General features: G+C 42.9%; 1 protein-coding gene across 2 annotated transcripts; it reads right to left on the bottom strand.

The window, feature by feature from the left end:
• Positions 1–1,517: 1,517 nt before the first annotated feature.
• On the bottom strand, positions 1,518–17,503 carry opn4xa (opsin 4xa). 2 transcript variants are annotated; one of them, XM_030354370.1, is made up of 10 exons: positions 17,170–17,503; positions 14,794–14,930; positions 9,014–9,147; positions 7,713–7,916; positions 7,073–7,244; positions 6,241–6,402; positions 5,036–5,143; positions 4,486–4,660; positions 3,270–3,425; positions 1,518–2,260 (listed from the first exon to the last, which is right to left on the bottom strand). In XM_030354370.1, the coding sequence occupies exons 2-10, from the start codon at positions 14,925–14,927 to the stop codon at positions 1,658–1,660; spliced, it is 1,848 nt and encodes a 615-aa protein (XP_030210230.1). In that variant the 5' UTR covers positions 14,928–14,930; positions 17,170–17,503; the 3' UTR covers positions 1,518–1,657. The 2 variants fall into 2 exon arrangements, with proteins under 2 accessions (XP_030210230.1, XP_030210231.1); XM_030354371.1 differs by having other exon boundaries at positions 1,951–2,260; positions 3,265–3,425.
• Between the last annotated feature and the right edge of the window lie 803 nt (positions 17,504–18,306).

The following is an 18,306-nucleotide window of genomic DNA, read 5'->3' as shown; positions in this document are numbered from 1 at the left end:
TCCTAGATTACTTGTTTATGGTGGTTTTATATGATCAAACCCAACTTGATGACAAAAACAACCCAGGTAAAAGATAATCTTTGGTTGTAAGCAGATGAAGTTTGTTCTTGATTTTATTTTGCCTAGTTTGGCAAGTTTTAATCACATTATGATATTGTAAACCTGTTGGAATCAGTTGAGTGTCAGCTTTTACGTGATAGATAGTTTGTGTAACTCAAATGACGCGATAAAGATCGCTATTGATGTGCATGTGCACAGTAATGAAAATAACTTTTGTTGCTGAATGCTTCTTATTTTGTTTGGGTTGAAATTGTCTTTCATTATCTAGCAGTGGTTATGATACTGTAAAAATTGTAACAAATTCTTAAGTCAGTCTCTAAGAGTTAGGGCAAGTGGTAGTAGACTGAGAATGGAAACTTTCTAGTTTTGTGTCACCTAACTTCTTTTCTTATGTGGTCAAATGCCTTACAACACCTTTGCAATTGGAGGGGGAGGGGCTTGGCCCTTAATGGGGTCAATTAGAGATGAAGATGGTATGGTAATGTTTGGTTGTTTGCACAGTATACGTTGACATTCCCGACCCCACTGCATCATAATGAACCGCATCCATCATTCCAGTCAATAGCACGTCGATTGTCAGTGAAAAGTCAATGGCAAACGGCAAACCAATGGGATATCCACAACGTAGTATTGTGCGTGTCGACCGAGTGCTCTCTGTGGATCCATGGGAGAGCCGTAAATATCACAGATCGCTGTAGGGTTAATAGGTGACTAGGAGGGCCAATGAGCAGTCCTGCTGTGTAAAGCCCCTCTGAGGCGGGCCCTTAGGGGAATACAGGAGCCATTGAAGTGGAGAGGTCCTGCTTCAACAAAATCAAAGAGTTCCCTCTCTCGGGGGCAACCATTACATAACTTGATAAACAAGGAGGGGAGATCCTGTTGTATGCAGTTCAGAGCTCAAAGGGGAAGTTCAAAGAAGGACTGGAGGGTTTCCGATGAAGGAGAAAGAGTGTTTCACACTGTGAGTGCGAAGGTCTCCCCCGAGATCCCTTGAAATATTCAGCAGACGTGACATGTGATTATGTTATGATCCTTTTGCAGGAGGGCTGTAGATGTGGGAGCGGGAAGCGACAAGTTTAATCTAATCTAGTGTGTTGAGGGTAGTTTTCAAAAAATACTTGAGTTATTCTTTCCTGAGCGCACCAACCCTATGTGTGTGTGTGTGTGTGTGTGTGTGTGTGTGTGTGTGTGTGTGTGTGTGTGTGTGTGTGTGTGTGTGTGTGTCTGTGTGTTTGGCTAAAGGGGACTCTATATCTTTTATATATATAAATATTTGGCTTTCCTTTTGAGGTCATTATATAATACCCAAAATATCAATAAACATCCTCTGCTTTACCCAAACATGTCCATGATGTCACCATAGTAGGCCTACCATCATAATTGTGTCCATAATAATATCAGTCGTTTACACAACTGCACATAGCCCATAGCACACAAGTGAAGACAGGTATACCTCATTTGAACTCTTTTGTTTGTTTAGTCGTCAAACTCGGTCGTTAGAAGTTATAAGTAAAGCCATCGACGACGAGGGGAGAAAAATAAACGATGATACTACAAACACTTCTCGATCACACACGACAAACACACAGGTCCTTAACTATAAAGCCATGAAGCTTTCCTCTAGGTTCCTGCTCGTTTCATGGGGAAAGGAGCACCTCTGAGCAGACACCGGCACATCGCCGGTACAGTTTAAGCTCTTCGAGTCTGGCAGTGGGTCTCCCCGCTGGCTCCGGTCTGTGCTTAGCCTTTCCTGGCAGGCGATGTCCCCCTCTGGCATGTAGCGGAAGGGAGTCCCCATGGCGTGCTGAATCGTGTGTGTCGACCGAGGAGAGAAACGCACGTCATCCGCGGCGTTGCACGGCACCGGCTCTTTCGAAAACGTGTCTTTCTCACAGGTTTTTTTGCAGTTGCTAATGCTGTTTTTGACGTCGATGTGGTGTGGATGGTTCTGACAATGTCGGCCGCCTTTTCCCGAATACTCATGCTCCTCATTATTATTATTACCGTTATGACGGTTGTTGTGATTTTTATGATTGTTATTAGGGTGTTTGTTCCAGTGCTCTGGGGTGACATTGTCCACGGTGGTGGCTTGGAGTGGTGTGGCAGCGGCCATTTTGTAAGGTGGATGGGTAGGTTGTGGGAGGAAGTTGCGGTCACATCGGAGAGCGGTCAATGGCGGTCGCCAATCCGCGACTGTTGCCTATGGGGGAAGAAGCAAATACGGTCTGAATGTAGAGAGAGATATGAATTGAACACAACGGCACCATCACGTATACTACCGAACCGGTAATACAAGATTTTGTGATTTTGTTATTTTATCTATTGAATCGTGTCTCGGAGTATATTTCTCCGACTATTTCATGCTAAACGGAAGGAAAAGTAATGAACGTTCTCATATTATTTTCATTTTGGACTAAATGAAAAGAGAAAGAGAGAGAAAGAAAATACTTCAGAAGGGTAGTGCGCAGATAGTATATATTTATATATATGTAAATATATTATATTTTATATATTATATACGGAGGGGCCTTGCTGAGCCCATATGTTTACGATTTTTGCACCAGACTTCAACGAAGCAACGAAAATTAATCTATTGAATGGTCTATTAAATTCAAGACGGGTGCATCAGTGACTCTCTCTAAGACTCCTTTTCTCTCTTTTCCACTGGGTTTCGGCTGGGGTTTAAGATTTTGCACTACACCTCCTCGAAGCAACGAAAAACAAAGCTATTGAATGGTCTAATAAATTCGAGATGAATGGGCGAGAATAGGGATAGGATAGGGTCATACCGTCAATATGAATTTCATTCATAGAATTTCAAGTGGATTGTCAATTGTCAGATAGGCCTACAGATCTCATTACAACGAGAATTTCTAGGGATATAGCGAGAATGAATGTAATTAAAATGCCAAGAAAATAAAGGCTACATGGTATAGGCCTACATATAATAGTTTAAAGATAATTAACTTATATAATGTATAACGAGGCAACAAGACAATCTATTTGTTGACTAGCAGAGGCTGAATACTATCTGAACTCATCCTTTCACCTTATCCATACATCTAGTGTAACTCTATATACATGTCAAATGTATGCTATGCTGTACGTATAACCTAGTTTTTAGGTTATCAATATTTTTCCCTTGGATAAAAGCGTAACTTCTGAACGGACAAAATAGTATTTGCAAAGCGGCACAAAACCTACCTTACCTGTTCCAGCGTGTCACTGCTCCTTGTCTGCCTGTTCTGCTGGGCTGGGGGTCCCCTGTGCTCCTTGCTTCGGCCCAGGACCCCCAGGGAATGACTCGTCCTAAGGGACTGGCCTTCATAATTCATGGGGTCCAGCTCCACATCGCTCCATACCTGCTACGATACACAAAGCGTTAGGTTTAAAAAGGAGCTATATGGACCAAATGTACTGTACTAAACCCTACAAGGACCATGATCTGTCATCGGAGATTAAGGAAACTAAAACAAACTGAAATGCTGGCTTCTCCGACAACAAGGGCACAGCCATGTATGTTTTCTTTTGAAATTTCCGTTCGGACGCTTATGTTTTTGTTATGGCCCGTTTGTTATGATTGACTATTCTCTGAACACCCCGGTTGCCATGTATTAAACAAAATCTGCACACAAACACTGCGTGCTGCAACCATGGAAGCAAGCAAACAAACTATCAACTGGGATTGTACTAGATTATGCCGGACCTAAATAAGCCCTGTCCTCTTTCGAAAGAGATTCATTGGCCGAGCCATGCTACCAAACGGGTAAGTCTTCAGGAGAAAGCTTAGCACCCAAAACGATTTCGTAGAAAATGCTGCATGGGCTTGTTTATAATTTATTATGCACAAAAATTAAATAAATTGCAAACTAGAATAATAGAATAGCTCGTCTCAACATATAATGTTGCATTTGGCGATTCAACTGGGCAACCACGTGTGAGCTTGAAGTCGGGGAGGAGGCGTTGGGCAGAGAAAACGTTGTCAATGGAACACATTGGACCTTGAGGCATTTATATCTCCTTCAATATATTTCTGGAATGCAATAACAAATAAGTATATATACACCAAAAGCTGGCCTGCTCTTCTGTGTCCCGCATATTTTTATATGGATACGATTGTATGATAGATTTGCTTCTGTAAGAAAATTTAACATCAATGTTTTACCCCCCCTCACTCTTTTTGGTTCCTAACGTGGAATGCACATCTGCTTTGTATTTCTGGAGTGAAATCCTGCACCCTCATCTGAAGACAAGATAGTCAAGCTCTGTGTAGTCAAGCCACATACAGACTATTCACTCAACTTAACCGGTCGATCTGGAACAACAGCACCTGGAAGGTATCCTACTTATAAATGTTTAATTTTCTCCATATTTATCCCAGCCCTTTTATAGAAAAAAACAGAAAAGTACAAATCCCACACTCACTGTGTCGGCGGTCGACGTGGAGGAGACCCTGTGGAACTTGGTCTTGGAGGCCGAGGACTGTCTGCTCACCATGGAGTCCCGGAAGGAGCACTCACTTTGGGCCCGGGACATGGACACCTTCCTGGGCGGCTGTCGTAGGAAATACAGGCAGGGCACGTGCTCGGCTAGTGTGTCTCTGTTGTACCAAGTGCAGGAAAACAAAAGAGAGACGCTAAAATGGTCAATTGACTGCATTTGTATAGCTTTTCTTTCCAAAGCGCTTTACGACATCGCCTAACATTCACCCATTCATGCACACATTCAGACACAGAGGGCGGTGTCAGCCGTGCATGGGGACATCCAGCTCGTCAGGAGCCGTGAGGGTTAGGTGCCTTGCTCAGGGACAATCTTGACAGCTGGGAATCAAACTAGCAGCCTTGCGGTTACCAGCCGACCCCGCTCTACCTCCTGAGCTACTGCCGCCCAATAATAAGATATAAAAAGTATGTTTGTCGCCCGCAATTTGATAGCTGTTAGAATAGTAAGTCAGGATAGCAGTGATTGTTCCAACCTGTATTTAGAGTGGATGATGGCGTAGATGAAGGGGTTGTAGATGGCGGAGGCTTTGGCGATGACAGCCGGCACCGCTTTGGAGTAGGGGCTGAGGTGGCTCCCGTACCTGGAAGGGGCGGACGGTGGTACGGATCAAGAGAGCGATTCCGAGGCAGTGAATGAGAGAGAAAAGGAGACACCGATCCGGTGTCAGGAGAAAAACAAGACGTGCGTCCTCATTCGACACCGACGCCGGGGAAGTATAGAAATAAAAAATAAAATAAAGGTATGTTTCAAAATAGGACTTCATCAGATCAATCTACTCAATACAGTAACCAAAGCTATTTATTACCTCGCTCCTCCCTCTCTCTCTTTCTCTCTCTTTCTCTTACTACCTCTCAAATCTGACCTTGTCACCAACACCAATCCTCCTTCCCCTTTCATGACCTACACACACAGACACACACACACACGCACACTTCTTCCAATTGCAGGTACATGTGTGTGTTTGTGAGCGGGTAAGTCTGTGCCTGCTGATCTGCGAAGTCTTCGTCTGTCTGATTTTCCAGCTCTTGGTTTGGCCCTTGGGCTTGGCCTGCTGTGATATTCCCTGCCACTGCAGCCTGTTTACATCGGACCACTGACCCAGAAGGTGTTGCATGAGGCTCCGCTGAAACCCCATGGCTGATTATCCCACCTCCATCCACCCGCTTAACTTGGGCATCAGTGCCACAGCTGATCACACTTTAGCCTGTATTGTTGCTGTGGAGCTTTTGTTTGGCTCGGAATATTATAAGAATTTGAATGCTACTTCAATCTCCTACAGTCTCTCCCTTAAATACAATTCTGGGGAATTCATGTTTCTTTTCAGTGTTTCATTTGCTTTTGCTGATACAAGCTCATCTGCCTCTACTCAGGAACACCTCTACGACTGATTAGTGTGCGTTGAAAGTCCTTGGGCTTTATCAACAACTAAAGGCAAATAATAAAATAATAAAAATATATATAGAGTTAGCATACATTGAATTGCTAACTCTATTCAATGTATGCATCATTTATATAATGCACTTCCCACACTTCCAGCTACATATTACTCTCTCAACTCCTTCATTTTACAAAAAGGTATGGAGCTGTCAGTGAGAAGGGACGAGCAAAGCAATATTGCACTAATTAACATAATTATATTGCTTATATAATATTTACTGTTGATGTGTATTTATTTACCCCGCCCAGGCGATGAGTGTGACGCACGCGTACGGCGACCATGAAAGGACATAAACGATGATGACGACAAAGGCAACTTTGGTCAGTTTCCACTCGGTCTTGATGGTCTGCTGCTGCATCAGCGTGGACTTCCTCACCTGTGTCCCCAGCCTCTCGATCTCTCTACCAGGACACATGAAACACACACAGGACATAGGTGAGAGAGAGGGCCCAACACTGTGGGCTTCCCTAGAGCATTATTCCTCTGTTAATACTCATTAACAAGCAGGTCACGATTCAGTTATTAATTATCAAGATAAATGGATAATGGTTTATAAAATAAGGATCAAGTTCAATAAAGTTTATGATTCACAAACATGTTACAATGTGTTAATAATAATGCTTCATTGCAATTAAATGCAATTCATGATTTGTGCAGGTAGTTAAAGTCGCAATGTTTAAGATCTCAACTAGCTCATTGCATAAAATTAACTGATTATCAGCGATTTCAATGTTATCAACCAAATTAAATCCTATTACTGATATATTCTACAAATATAAAAAGCTGGCCCTGCCATAGCACTCTTTTTTCCCCAATAATTTCCCTATCGACACCGGCTAAACCCCTCCCACTCATGCCCTCCAGCCAGCCCAGCTACACTAGTCCGTGTCACACAGTTGCACTACCGTTTAGAGTGGACAGAACACTGAGTATTTTTAATTAATTTCTGAAAGTCAACCACCTATGGGCTCAATCTTACACATTGCGATTTCTACTGGGGCCATGTATTAATACTATGGTTATTAAAAGTGGTACCAAATCGTTGTCACATTCTCATAAGTCATGAATTACCTGCCGGCACTGCGTATAGCCAGGAACATGCACAGATAGCAGTAGGATATTATACCCAGAGGGATGAAGAACACGAAGCAGCACAGCATCAACGTGTAGCTCTTATTGGCCGGGGTGGACGTCACGTAATCCCATGTGCATGATGTCATCAGACCCTCTGGGATGTAGGAGCCTAGAGGAGGGCAGGAGAAGAGGAGGAAGAGGAGGAGGAGGACCTTTAACTAAGAACCAAACCCCTTAAACGTTAACCTAGTGAAGTCAACTTCAATGTCTTTTCAATGGCTTTATTTTTCGTGATTAGTTTTTTTGGTTGGTCAGTTTTCAAAGTTTTCATGACCACAAGTTTACGTGTTATGCCACCAGTTGTGATTGTGATTAGCAACGGTTTGTAACGGCTAATCACACTCACACCTGGTGGTATAAAATGTCACCTTAAATATTTTTTGTTTGATTGATTTTTATTCAGTTATTCCTTTGTTATTCATGTCAAATATAAAAACAATAAAATACAATAACAATATATTTCAAAACATTCAAACATGTGTAAAAAAATATGCCAATAACAACCAAAAACCAAGTGTCTGCTCAATGACTCATCGTTGGGGAACTGCTTCCACAGTGAAGGACGGCGGCCACTCACTCCAACCCAGCAGGGGCGCCAGGCTCCAGGCCAGCGAGTAGAGCCAGACCAGCAGGATCACCACCATGGTGCGCCGGCCCGAGATCCAGCGGATGGCCTGCAGGGGCTTGGTGATGACGATGTAGCGGTCCAGGGAGATGGCCAGCAGGTTGATCATTGAGGTGATACCGAACAACGCCCCACAGAAGGCATACATCTTACAGCCTGGGGAGACCGAGGTTAAAGGGGTGAGGATTGAAGTAAACCTCCCTAGTCATAAAACGTTCTCTGTTTGGGCCTGAGTTGTTGTAGAACATTTCTGTGTTATTTTGGACATTTGTTTAAAGGTAACCTAGATGTATAAATATAGATGAGGAACGCTTGCTGCAGTCCACTTGGTAGGCTGGTAGACTGATCTATCCAGCACACATCTAGGTGGCACAGATTTTGCCCTACCACTCAGCTTTCCCCGTGTTGAAACTTTCGGCGGCAGTAGCAGCAGCAGCAGCCGCTTTTGAAAACGCCTGGCCCTTCACACCGCCGCGCTGAACCCTCCGCCAGCGAGGCGGTTATACGGGCGGTTGCCGCGCGGCGGTGTACAAGCACCTTAAGCTGTGACGGGGGGGAAATTCTAAAATTCTCGAAAATACAAGAAGTCTGCCGTTTCAGTCTTGAATCCCTTTTTCCAGAGTGGTTGTTTTCTAGTGGCTGGCCATGAGATGTGGGGATTGATACGGTTTGACCACGCCCCTCGCACAATCTCACGCTTGTTCACAATTTCACAGAACACCGTTTTTTTCTAAACAAGCGGAAGTGCTCCTGCTTACAGAGAGCGAACATAGTCCTTAAACAAAAGGCAATCTGTGTTTGAGTGCGGGGGGGAATGCCTACGGGGAATCAGAAAAGTGAGCAGGATGTGGAGTAGTCCTCCACTAGCTAATTTGTTCAATGTTTAGGAGCTTCGTCTCAGTATGATTCCATGATTAGGAAATATTTTCAGCATGCTATTATTTCCTATGTAACACACGGCTAATCAAATGCTTCAACTCGCACACTTCAATATTTTGTCTGACATATTGCAATTAATGAGGTTTCTGCAAAATATGTCAACATGGTGATATGCTGCAATGTGATGTAATGTTTGTTTTGAGGACATGTGGGGCTTTCCTTCATGTATTTATGGCTGTTGTAAAAATGCAGTCATAGATGCAGACTTAGAACAGTTTAGTTTAATGAATGAATACCATTCTTCAGATTTTTTAATCATATGGAATTCAATGAATTGAGAATAATATAACTACTAAAATGATTGTTGACATTACCGGTCTCGCCAAAAATCCACTCTTTGAAGAGAGAGTTGATGAAGAAGATGGGTGACTGCGTGATGGCCATCAGGAAGTCACTAACCGCCAAGTTCATGATGAAATAGTTGGGAGGAGTGCGGAGCTTCTTGTTACTGAAACACAGCAAAAAGCATTGAAAGTAATTGTGTCACAAAAATCGAAAACGTTTGAAATTTTTAAATGTCAATTGATAGCTCCCTAGGACGAGCGCTATAATTTATTTTAGTCAGTTTGGCATTCTCAAGCCCAGTAAAAAAATAATCAGGGGGTATCTCATCTATTGAATGTGTGTGTGTGTGTGTGTGTGTGTGTGTGTGTGTGTGTGTGTGTGTGTGTGTGTGTGTGTGTGTGTGTGTGTGTGTGTGTGTGTGTGTGTGTGTGTGTGTGTGTGTGTGTGTGTGTGTGTAGTTGTGTGTGTGTGTGTGCGTGTGTGTGTGTGTGTGTGTGTGTGTGTGTGTGTGTGTGTGTGTGTGTGTGTGTGGTTGTGTGTGTGGTTGTGTGTGTGTGTGTGTGTCTGTGTCTGTGTCTGCGTGGGGTTGTGGGTGTGTGTGTGTCTGTGTGTATCTCTGACTGTCTCCCTGTGTGTGATGTGTTTTATCTTCAAAAATGACCAGCAATTCAGGAGGAAGAAAAGAAAACAAATCAGCATCCTTCTTTTGTTACCCAGACATCAAAATAGCCAGTTACCTGTTGTCACATGTCAACTGCCCTTCAGTCAAGCACTTTTGCTCTTTTATAACATTCCTTCCATTTTAGTAAGGAGAAGAATCCTACCGTGAACCCCTGCCAAGCCTTTACACATTGTCGCGCATTAAATGTCTTTTACATAAGTACTATAGTTGGTAACACTTTTCAATAAGTTTGAATTAATTAACCATTAAGAAACATTAGTCAATGGAGTTGTAAACATTCATATATAGCATTAGCATAGTGGTTAGGGGATGGGTTAGTGGGTCCCTAATAAGGAATGTATAAATGTATACCTTAGTTATAATACACACCATTGCCTAAGATTTCATCAAGACCAGTAGTAAATATAAAACCTAAAATGATTACTAGACCATTAGTGAAGAGTTAAATTAACTGTTAATTAATGCGCATGATGGCATTCACTAATTTTAATTAACGGTTCATTACTGTCCCCTTATTATAAAGGGGCTACCTCATTATTAAATCTGTGCCCATTTTTCAAAATAAAACCCTGTCTTGTGGCTGACAATGCAGACCAAACTGCTTCCAGAGGTCAACAGAGTTGCCAAGCAGAGCTTCCTTGAATGCGTGTGAACAATGAACTCGATGCCGCTCCGGCCTCACGCCGATGCCGTTACCTTGTTCTGAAAAGGGCTTCCTGATGAAAGTGCGTTAAGCCTGTAGCCAACGGAACGGCGCTTTGATCATGGGCATACCTCACCCTGTGATGTGAAAAACACTTGCGTCTGTCTCACAGGCTTGTTCATGCATAACACCTGTTGTCCACACATACTCGTGTGCTGGGATTCTTGTATATGCTTGGTATGCTTGAATTTTGTCAATAAGTCGCCACTTACTGAAAGCAACTTGCATAAAATTCCGATACATGTTCATCGATTGAAGGATAATTGATTAGGTATTGCTCATGAAAACTCTGACGTAAATGGGGATCGAAGCTAGAACCAAGGAGCTGCTTGTAAAAGTTTAAGTACAGTTCAAGCACCGACGTACCTCTGCGTCAATCCATCGCCTTATACAATGTGGAGATAGGTTCTTCACTGAAGGTTGAAACTGTCAAAGATGCCATTCCAGAATATCTTATTCTCTTTCAAATACTTCTGCACCCTTGACTGAAATGAACCGCAGCAAAATATTCTTCTCCTAGAAACTCGGTGAGCATTATGGATAGGATAAAGGATAGGATTTTATAATTTATTATGTGCGTTTATAGATTTATCATCTATATAAGTAGCTTTGGGAACTATAAATGTACGATAAACCTAATATGGAGGGGATGGGGTTAGACCAAATATGACAAATATGGGGGAAATGCACCAAACATTGCTTGTGACACGATTCTGTGGTCCAAATAAATACTCTAGACAAGGTTTCTTGTACTTGTTTGTTAAAAATGTATATAGTATTACTCTTTCAATGTCTCGCGAAAGTCGAACGGATGACATAGCGGGTGCATGTGCATGCGTGCATGCATGCGTGTGTGCATATACGTGTGTGGATGTGTTTTTGTGTGTAAATCGTGTGGCAAATCTTTTGAGGAATGTTGAGTGATGGGTGCGGGTGTGACACAGGGGTGAACTGGAAGACGCCACCAGCTCCAGGCCACTAATGCAGGAACCATGTAACCGGCCGTGCCTGCAAGAGTAATGGCCTTTAACTGTGTGACAGACGACAAGAAACCACCATTTGCCTCTTCACTTCAGTCAGCCAGCCAGAGCCCCAGTGGCCACGCATGTAACAGTAACCAAAAGGTCAGAAATGTGTTTTTTGTTCTGTGACTTACATAGTCCAATAACTTTCCATTTAAAAGCATGCTTTACACCGTGTGTTCAAATATCTAACTGCGTTAAACCACACAAAGATTGTTTCAAAAGGATTTTCGGATATTACTCCATTCATGTAATCAATTCAATATCTGTTTCTGCTATTTATTTTTTGTTTTATTGCCTTACTAAACATTTCAAAATAAAACCAGCTATCAGACTAGACAGACTAGTCTGCAGGCTTGTGTCATGTCTCCTAACTTCCTTAAATCAAGTCTCCTATCCGTCTTATATTGAGTCTCCTATGTACTGAGTCTCCTATCTGTCTTGTACTGAGTCTCCTGTCTGTCTTCTACTGAGTCTACGTTCTTTCTAGTATATAGTCTCATTCTATCTTGAGTCTCAGATGTTATATTGAGTCTCCTATCTGTCTTTTACTGTCTCCTTTCTGTCTTGTACAGTCTCCAATGTGTCTTGTACTTTCTCCGATCTGTCTTGTACGGTCTCCTATCTGTCTTGTACTGTCTCCTCTCCTATCTGTCTTGTACTTTCTCCTATCTGTCTTGTACTGTCCCCTATTTGTCTTATACCGTCTCCTATCTGTCTGTAATGAGTCTCCTATCTGTCTGTAATGAGTCTCTTATCTATCTTGTACTGAGTCCTGTGTCTTATACTGAGACTCTTAACTGTCTTGAACTGAGTCTCATATCTGTCCTATACTGAGACTCATATCTGTCTTGTACTGTCTCCTATCCGTCTTATACTGTCTCCTATCTGTCTTGCACTGTCTCCTATCTGTCTTGTATTGTCTCTTATCTGTCTTGTACTGTCTCCTATCTGTCTTATACTGTCTCCTATCTGTCTTGTACTGTCTCCTATCCGTCTTGTACTGTCTCCTATCTGTCTTGCACTGTCTCCTATCTGTCTTGCACTGTCTCCTATCCGTCTTGTACTGTGTCCTATCTGTCTTGTACTGTCTCCTATCTGTCTTGTATTGTCTCTTATCTGTCTTGTACTGTCTCCTATCTGTCTTGTATTGTCTCTTATCTGTCTTGTACTGTCTCCTATCTGTCTTATACTGTCTCCTATCTGTCTTGTACTGTCTCATCTGCCTTGTACTGTCCCCTATCTATTTTGTACAGAGTCTCCTATCTGTCTTGTACTGTCTCCTATCTGTCTTATACTGTCTCCTATCTGTCTTGTACTGTCTTCTATCTGTCTTGTACTGTCCCCGATCTTTCTTGTACTGTCTCCGATCTTTCTTGTACTGTCTCCTATCTGTCTTGTACTGTCTCCCATCTGTCTTCCGCTGAGTTTATAGAGTCTCCTTTCTGTCTCGAGACTCCTATGTTTCGGTCTCCTATCTGTCACCCTGAGTTATGGCATCAGGCCATCCCTTCTGGCGACGTCAAAAATAAGTCTTAGTGTCAGAGAGAACACCACTATGTCGATGTGAATCAAAGTCATGCCTTAAATAAAACCAACAGAGCTAGACTCCTAAACTGCTTCTTAGATGTACCTTATGAATAATACATGCATATATATAAAGCCAATATAAATCGTTCTGATGGCATTTTGGGGGGATTTAATCACTGACTATACCAAAAAAAAAGAGAAAGCCGATAAAAACATGAAACAGCATGATGAATACATAAAACTATTTAGCAAAACGTTAATTTGTCTACTGTTAAAAGGAGGCCACTACACTCATTTGCTTTGGTCAAAGACATCAAAAGGGATACTTTAATGATTCTCCGAAGCTAGTGGAAGCGCAAAATAAAAACCTTTGGGAATGAGATATGAGAATAAGATTCATCTTGATGTTGCTCTACAAATGACTGCAGCTGCAGTCTCCACCATGTTCCCGTACACCCAAACACATTATCTACCTTGTCGCACAGGTGATATTATGTCACTTCTAAATTACAGACAGCTGTATAACCAGGAGAAATTACTCTTCAATCAACGGCTTTTGACTCTGATGTTTTTATACTCATACTATCATCAGAGCAATCAGTTTCGCACTAATATCTTCCATCACTCTACACAACACACCGTACGCAGATCAAACCGATGGATGTTCTGTATGACTCTTTGTTTGTGCAGTCTTGTTCATGCGCTGCTGTTTAAGTGATGTTTGTTGCGTGTGGTATGTACAGGTCATGTGGTCTGTCTGACCGCATGAGAAAAGAGAAACAAACACAGCAAGAGACACATCCGAATCCCTACTCTCAGGTCTAATTCCTTAATTACAAATGACAAGTTTCCCTAGAAACCCTGTGTTTTCAGCATCGCCATTGGTCACAGGTGTCACAAGTTTTCATAAATCTATTGAAATGCACGCTCTTCACGCACTGACATTCTTGAAAAGACCACGCTTACAAAAGGCATATTAAGTTGCAATTCGCCCCCATCCACCCAACCACGTCTACTGGATAACAGCTAGATCTAAAACCAAACTGGTTGGTTTTGGAACCGCTTTTGGATCCTTCCCATTCAGAAAGACTTCCAGCAGACCTACCCCGGGTCAGGCCAATCATAACCGGTCATCTAATATGGGGCGGGTTTGTTACCATGACTGTGAAGAGGACCACCCTATGGGAGCGCCGTTGAGGCATTTTTCATAAACAACCAAGATGGCTCTGATTGGTAGTAGTTTGATTCTATCACCTGCAGGGGCAATTTTGGTACACGCCCCTTGGTAAAAATGAATTGGCAGTTCCAGAGTAATAAGCATTCCGGCAAATCGGTCCGGGCGATGTCAGCCTGCCCAATCCCATTTCTACCCCTTACCCTGCGTTCACACCAAAAGATGCAAAAAGTTGACGCGCGTCGTGATCCCATTCAAAGTGAATGTAGAGACGCGTTGCTGCTTTGCTGCCGCAGCATTTGCTGCCGAGAAAACGGGCAGCAAAACTTGATTTGCGGCGCGTCAAAATCTGATTTGCGGCGCGGCATGCCCGTGCCCGCTGCCGGGCACGGGCGAAGGGCGCGTTCACGTATTTTGCGGCGCGTCAAATGCTGCTTGAGTTGAAATATTTCAACTTTTGACGCGCCGCAAAACTTTGACGCGCCGCAAAACTTGATTTGACGCGCCGCAAAACTCAGGCGTCAACGCGTTCGGGCAGCAAATGCATCTTTTGGTGTGAACGCAGGGTTACGCCTTCCCCTTACCCCTTCAAAACAAGGGGGAGGGGTAAGGGGAAGGGGTAAGGGGTATAAATGGGATTGGGCCTAGGTCTCTCCCATTCTGAGCTCCAACCCCCTGTGAAAGACGAAGGGACGTACCACAAAAAGGCGTACATGACCAGGGCGTTGCCGGTCACACCGACCACTCCGATGATGAGCACGAAGAAGGCGATCACGTAGTGGGCGTGGTCCGGGACGTCCACCTTGCGGTAGAACCCGCGGTCCATGTCCATGTTCTGGGGGAGAAAAGCAGAGGAGCATCGTCAGCCAAGACTTCCGACCGCCCAACGTTTTTTGTTGACCGGTATGAACGAGGGATGATATAGATTCAGCCCACACTATCCAAGCTTATAGTCAGTCAGTGGGATATTGATCACTTCCAGGTAGAAGGTATGACCTCAGAACACAACCTGTCACATTGCATTTATTCTGCACGGTTAGCCTCACTCAATATGATTGGATTGATCCGCCGGGAAACAGCTCACAAAAAAAAGGAAAAACGTATTCATAATGGAGTCATAGCCTACTTAGCCGTATTTTAAGCCGTAACGAAAAACGAGTCATTTTAAAATTAGAGAAACATATTAACTTGAAGTAGTGATTAAACATCAGCTTTGCTTGATAATTAAATGGGCTTGAATGTCTGCGTCATTTCCATGACCGCTCCTCAAATGGAGGACAGAAATCCTAAGAGGATTTCTTTTGATCTGTTTGTTGTTAATGTGATGGAATCAGGAGGGCCCCCTGTCCCATCATAACCCATCATGCTCTTTACACAATATTCATCCAATCCCGAATAACAATTCCGATATTTCAACGTGTTCGAATCGTCATTTATATGTGCGACAACATCGTTCAAGTTGAGAAATTTAAAACAAACAACTGCCATTAACTTATTTTGGGAAGGAGTTGGGAATGCATTGGTTATTCTATAATGCTCATCTTCTCTGCCTTAATGATCCACCTCCAGAACTTGCATGCTATTCTTACCTGAACAATGGGCATTCTCACCTGTACGTATCACATTACCCTCGCCTGTACTAAGCACACTGTTCTCTCCTCTACACAATCCCTCACACTACTTGTGTGCCTAAAATGATGTACATAGATTTATAAACGCAAAGCACAACAGTTTTTGATAATGTGTGTAATGTGTTACGAGGAATATGCATGACTGTGTCTGGGATGGTTGGTTGGATGTTGAAATGGTTGAAAAATATTTTAGAGATAATCGAACATAACTGTTTTAAATAACGAGTTCTTCCTAAATTTTCTCAGTATCTTATTCAAACAAGCCTTGCCCCTATATATGATTTACAAAGTAAAACTTCATCCATGTTTGATGGGCATGGATGTGTGGAAATTTCATAACCCATAATACCCAGTAAAATTAGATAATGTGCCCAAGGACCTGTCAAGGGAAAATGCATCATGAATTAGGGCCCGACCGATATTGATTTTTGAGTGCCGATGCCGATGCCGATTATTTTCAGAGAAAAATTACGATTACGATTTAATCGGCCGATTAAAAAAAAAAAAAAAAGCATATAAAACGTAGTTTTTGATACCTTAAATATACTTAATATTTTGATACCTTTGAGTGTTTTAGAATACATTTACAGTCAAAAATGAGTGTAATGTAAAATGTAAAATAAATAACTAACTCCCAATGTGCTGCACTCGTGAGCAGTGACCAGGGGCGCCTCTTTTTTGCTCTAGCTAAAGTTGTTAGTTAGCAAGGCGAGTAGGAGCGCAATCTGCAGGATACTAAGCGCAATAACAAAAAAAAAAAAAAAATAAATAAAAAAAACGGTTGTAATCTGCGTCTTTTTGGCCGATGCCGATTATTTTCAAAAAGGCTATAATCGGCCGATTAAATCGGCAGGCCGATAAATCGGTCGGGCCCTACCATGAATGTTGAAAGAACAAACATCTCTTCGTCCTTAATATATTATTTATCATTTGTCGGCACACAGCCATTTACCGACAACACAACCTTCGTTAGCAGAACCAAGGCGGAAGGATCTGGAACACATGCAATCACACATCTGAAATCACATGTGGCAATGTGAACCACAGGAAGAAGGGACTGATCCACTGGAAGAAGGGACTGAATCACATGCTTTTCTCAGTAGAAGTGGGTGTTTGTTTAAGGTATAAAACAATGAATAAATAAGTGCAAGAGATAGTGTCACGTGGAACACTATGGTGGAACTGGAGAAAGAAAAAAATAAACACCATACTTCAACCGCACTGGTTCACCACGTCACCTCAGTCTCGCTTGTGTCTTTTAGAAACCTTGTATAGACATGTGGGATTATAAATATAATATATTCTTAGATTTTTGCCCCTCAGCTACATACAGCAGTTTGCAGATGAAACTAATAACATGAATCAGTGTTTTGAACCATTAGCAGGCCCCCGCGATGCACTGGAGGAACAGAGTCCGCCAGCCAGCCTCCTAAACTACCCTACCTGCTCTCCAGAAGTGCACCTCTCCTCCCTTCTTCCTGCCCTCTCCAGGTCCTCGGGGTGTGTAAAAAAAGACCCAACAATCCGACTTAGACTCTTCCAGTAGAGCTCTTACATATTTTCTTCACAAGGAATGGTTTGGGCGGCCGAAAAAAACAACAATGTTCTGAACAAAAACGACTGAAAAAAACACACTTCACGATTCTAAATAAGAGGGGGGGGGGGGGGGAAGGAGGGACGATGGATCGATTGCTTCTGCCTCTGACTGGGATCTCCTCCTTTCTGTCGGAGCCGACGAGGAGGATCTGCCGCTGCTACAGATGGTCTGCTTGATTGGTCCACACTGAGGAAGGATAAACACAAGCACGGGGGGGAGAGCGAGAGCAGGCAGATACACAGAGAGCGGTGGAGGCAGCATCAGCGCTCTATACTCCCTCCCCTCCCTACACCACCCGCTGCCTTCTCACACACACACACACACACACACACACACACACACACACACACACACACACACACACACACACACACAGCTTTCATGTGTGTGGAAATTGATGAAATCGTGTGTGTGTGTGTGTGTGTGTGTGTGTGTGTGTGTGTGTGTGTGTGTGTGTGTGTGTGTGTGTGTGTTTGTGCGTGTGTGTGTGTGTGTGTGTGTGAGTGTGTCTGTGTGTGTGTGTGTGTGTGTGCCCCTGTGTATGTGTATGTGTATGTGTCTGTGTGTGTGTGCGTGTGTGCCCCGGTGTGTGTGTCTGTGTGTGTGTCCCTGTGTGTGTGTTTGTCCCTGTGTGCAAGCATGCGCTCACTTGCGTGTGCGTTCATGTGTGTTTATGCAACAGTAGAAAGTCAGTTGATCATGTTGAACATAGTGGAAGTAACACAAGCCTTCAAATCCCTCGCTCTCTAAGTTCATTTGGAGTCTCATGTGGGAGAATGTCGAACGCTCAAAGCAAAAGTCCTCGTCTGCTCTGGACGCTATTCCCTTAAGAACAATTGCATTAGAATAGTTTAATCTCGACTGAGGATTTTTGTAACTTCATTTTGCGTTGTAATCAACAAAGTTAAAAAAGCAATTCCAAACCAATTCCTGTTTCAAACTTAACTAAAAAGGGATACAGATCCAAGGACATGTAGTTCCTG

Source organism: Gadus morhua, chromosome 4, assembly GCF_902167405.1.
Source record: "Gadus morhua chromosome 4, gadMor3.0, whole genome shotgun sequence".
In the NCBI taxonomy this organism is placed as follows: domain Eukaryota; kingdom Metazoa; phylum Chordata; class Actinopteri; order Gadiformes; family Gadidae; genus Gadus; species Gadus morhua.
This window is presented reverse-complemented; position numbering and strand designations above follow the sequence as displayed.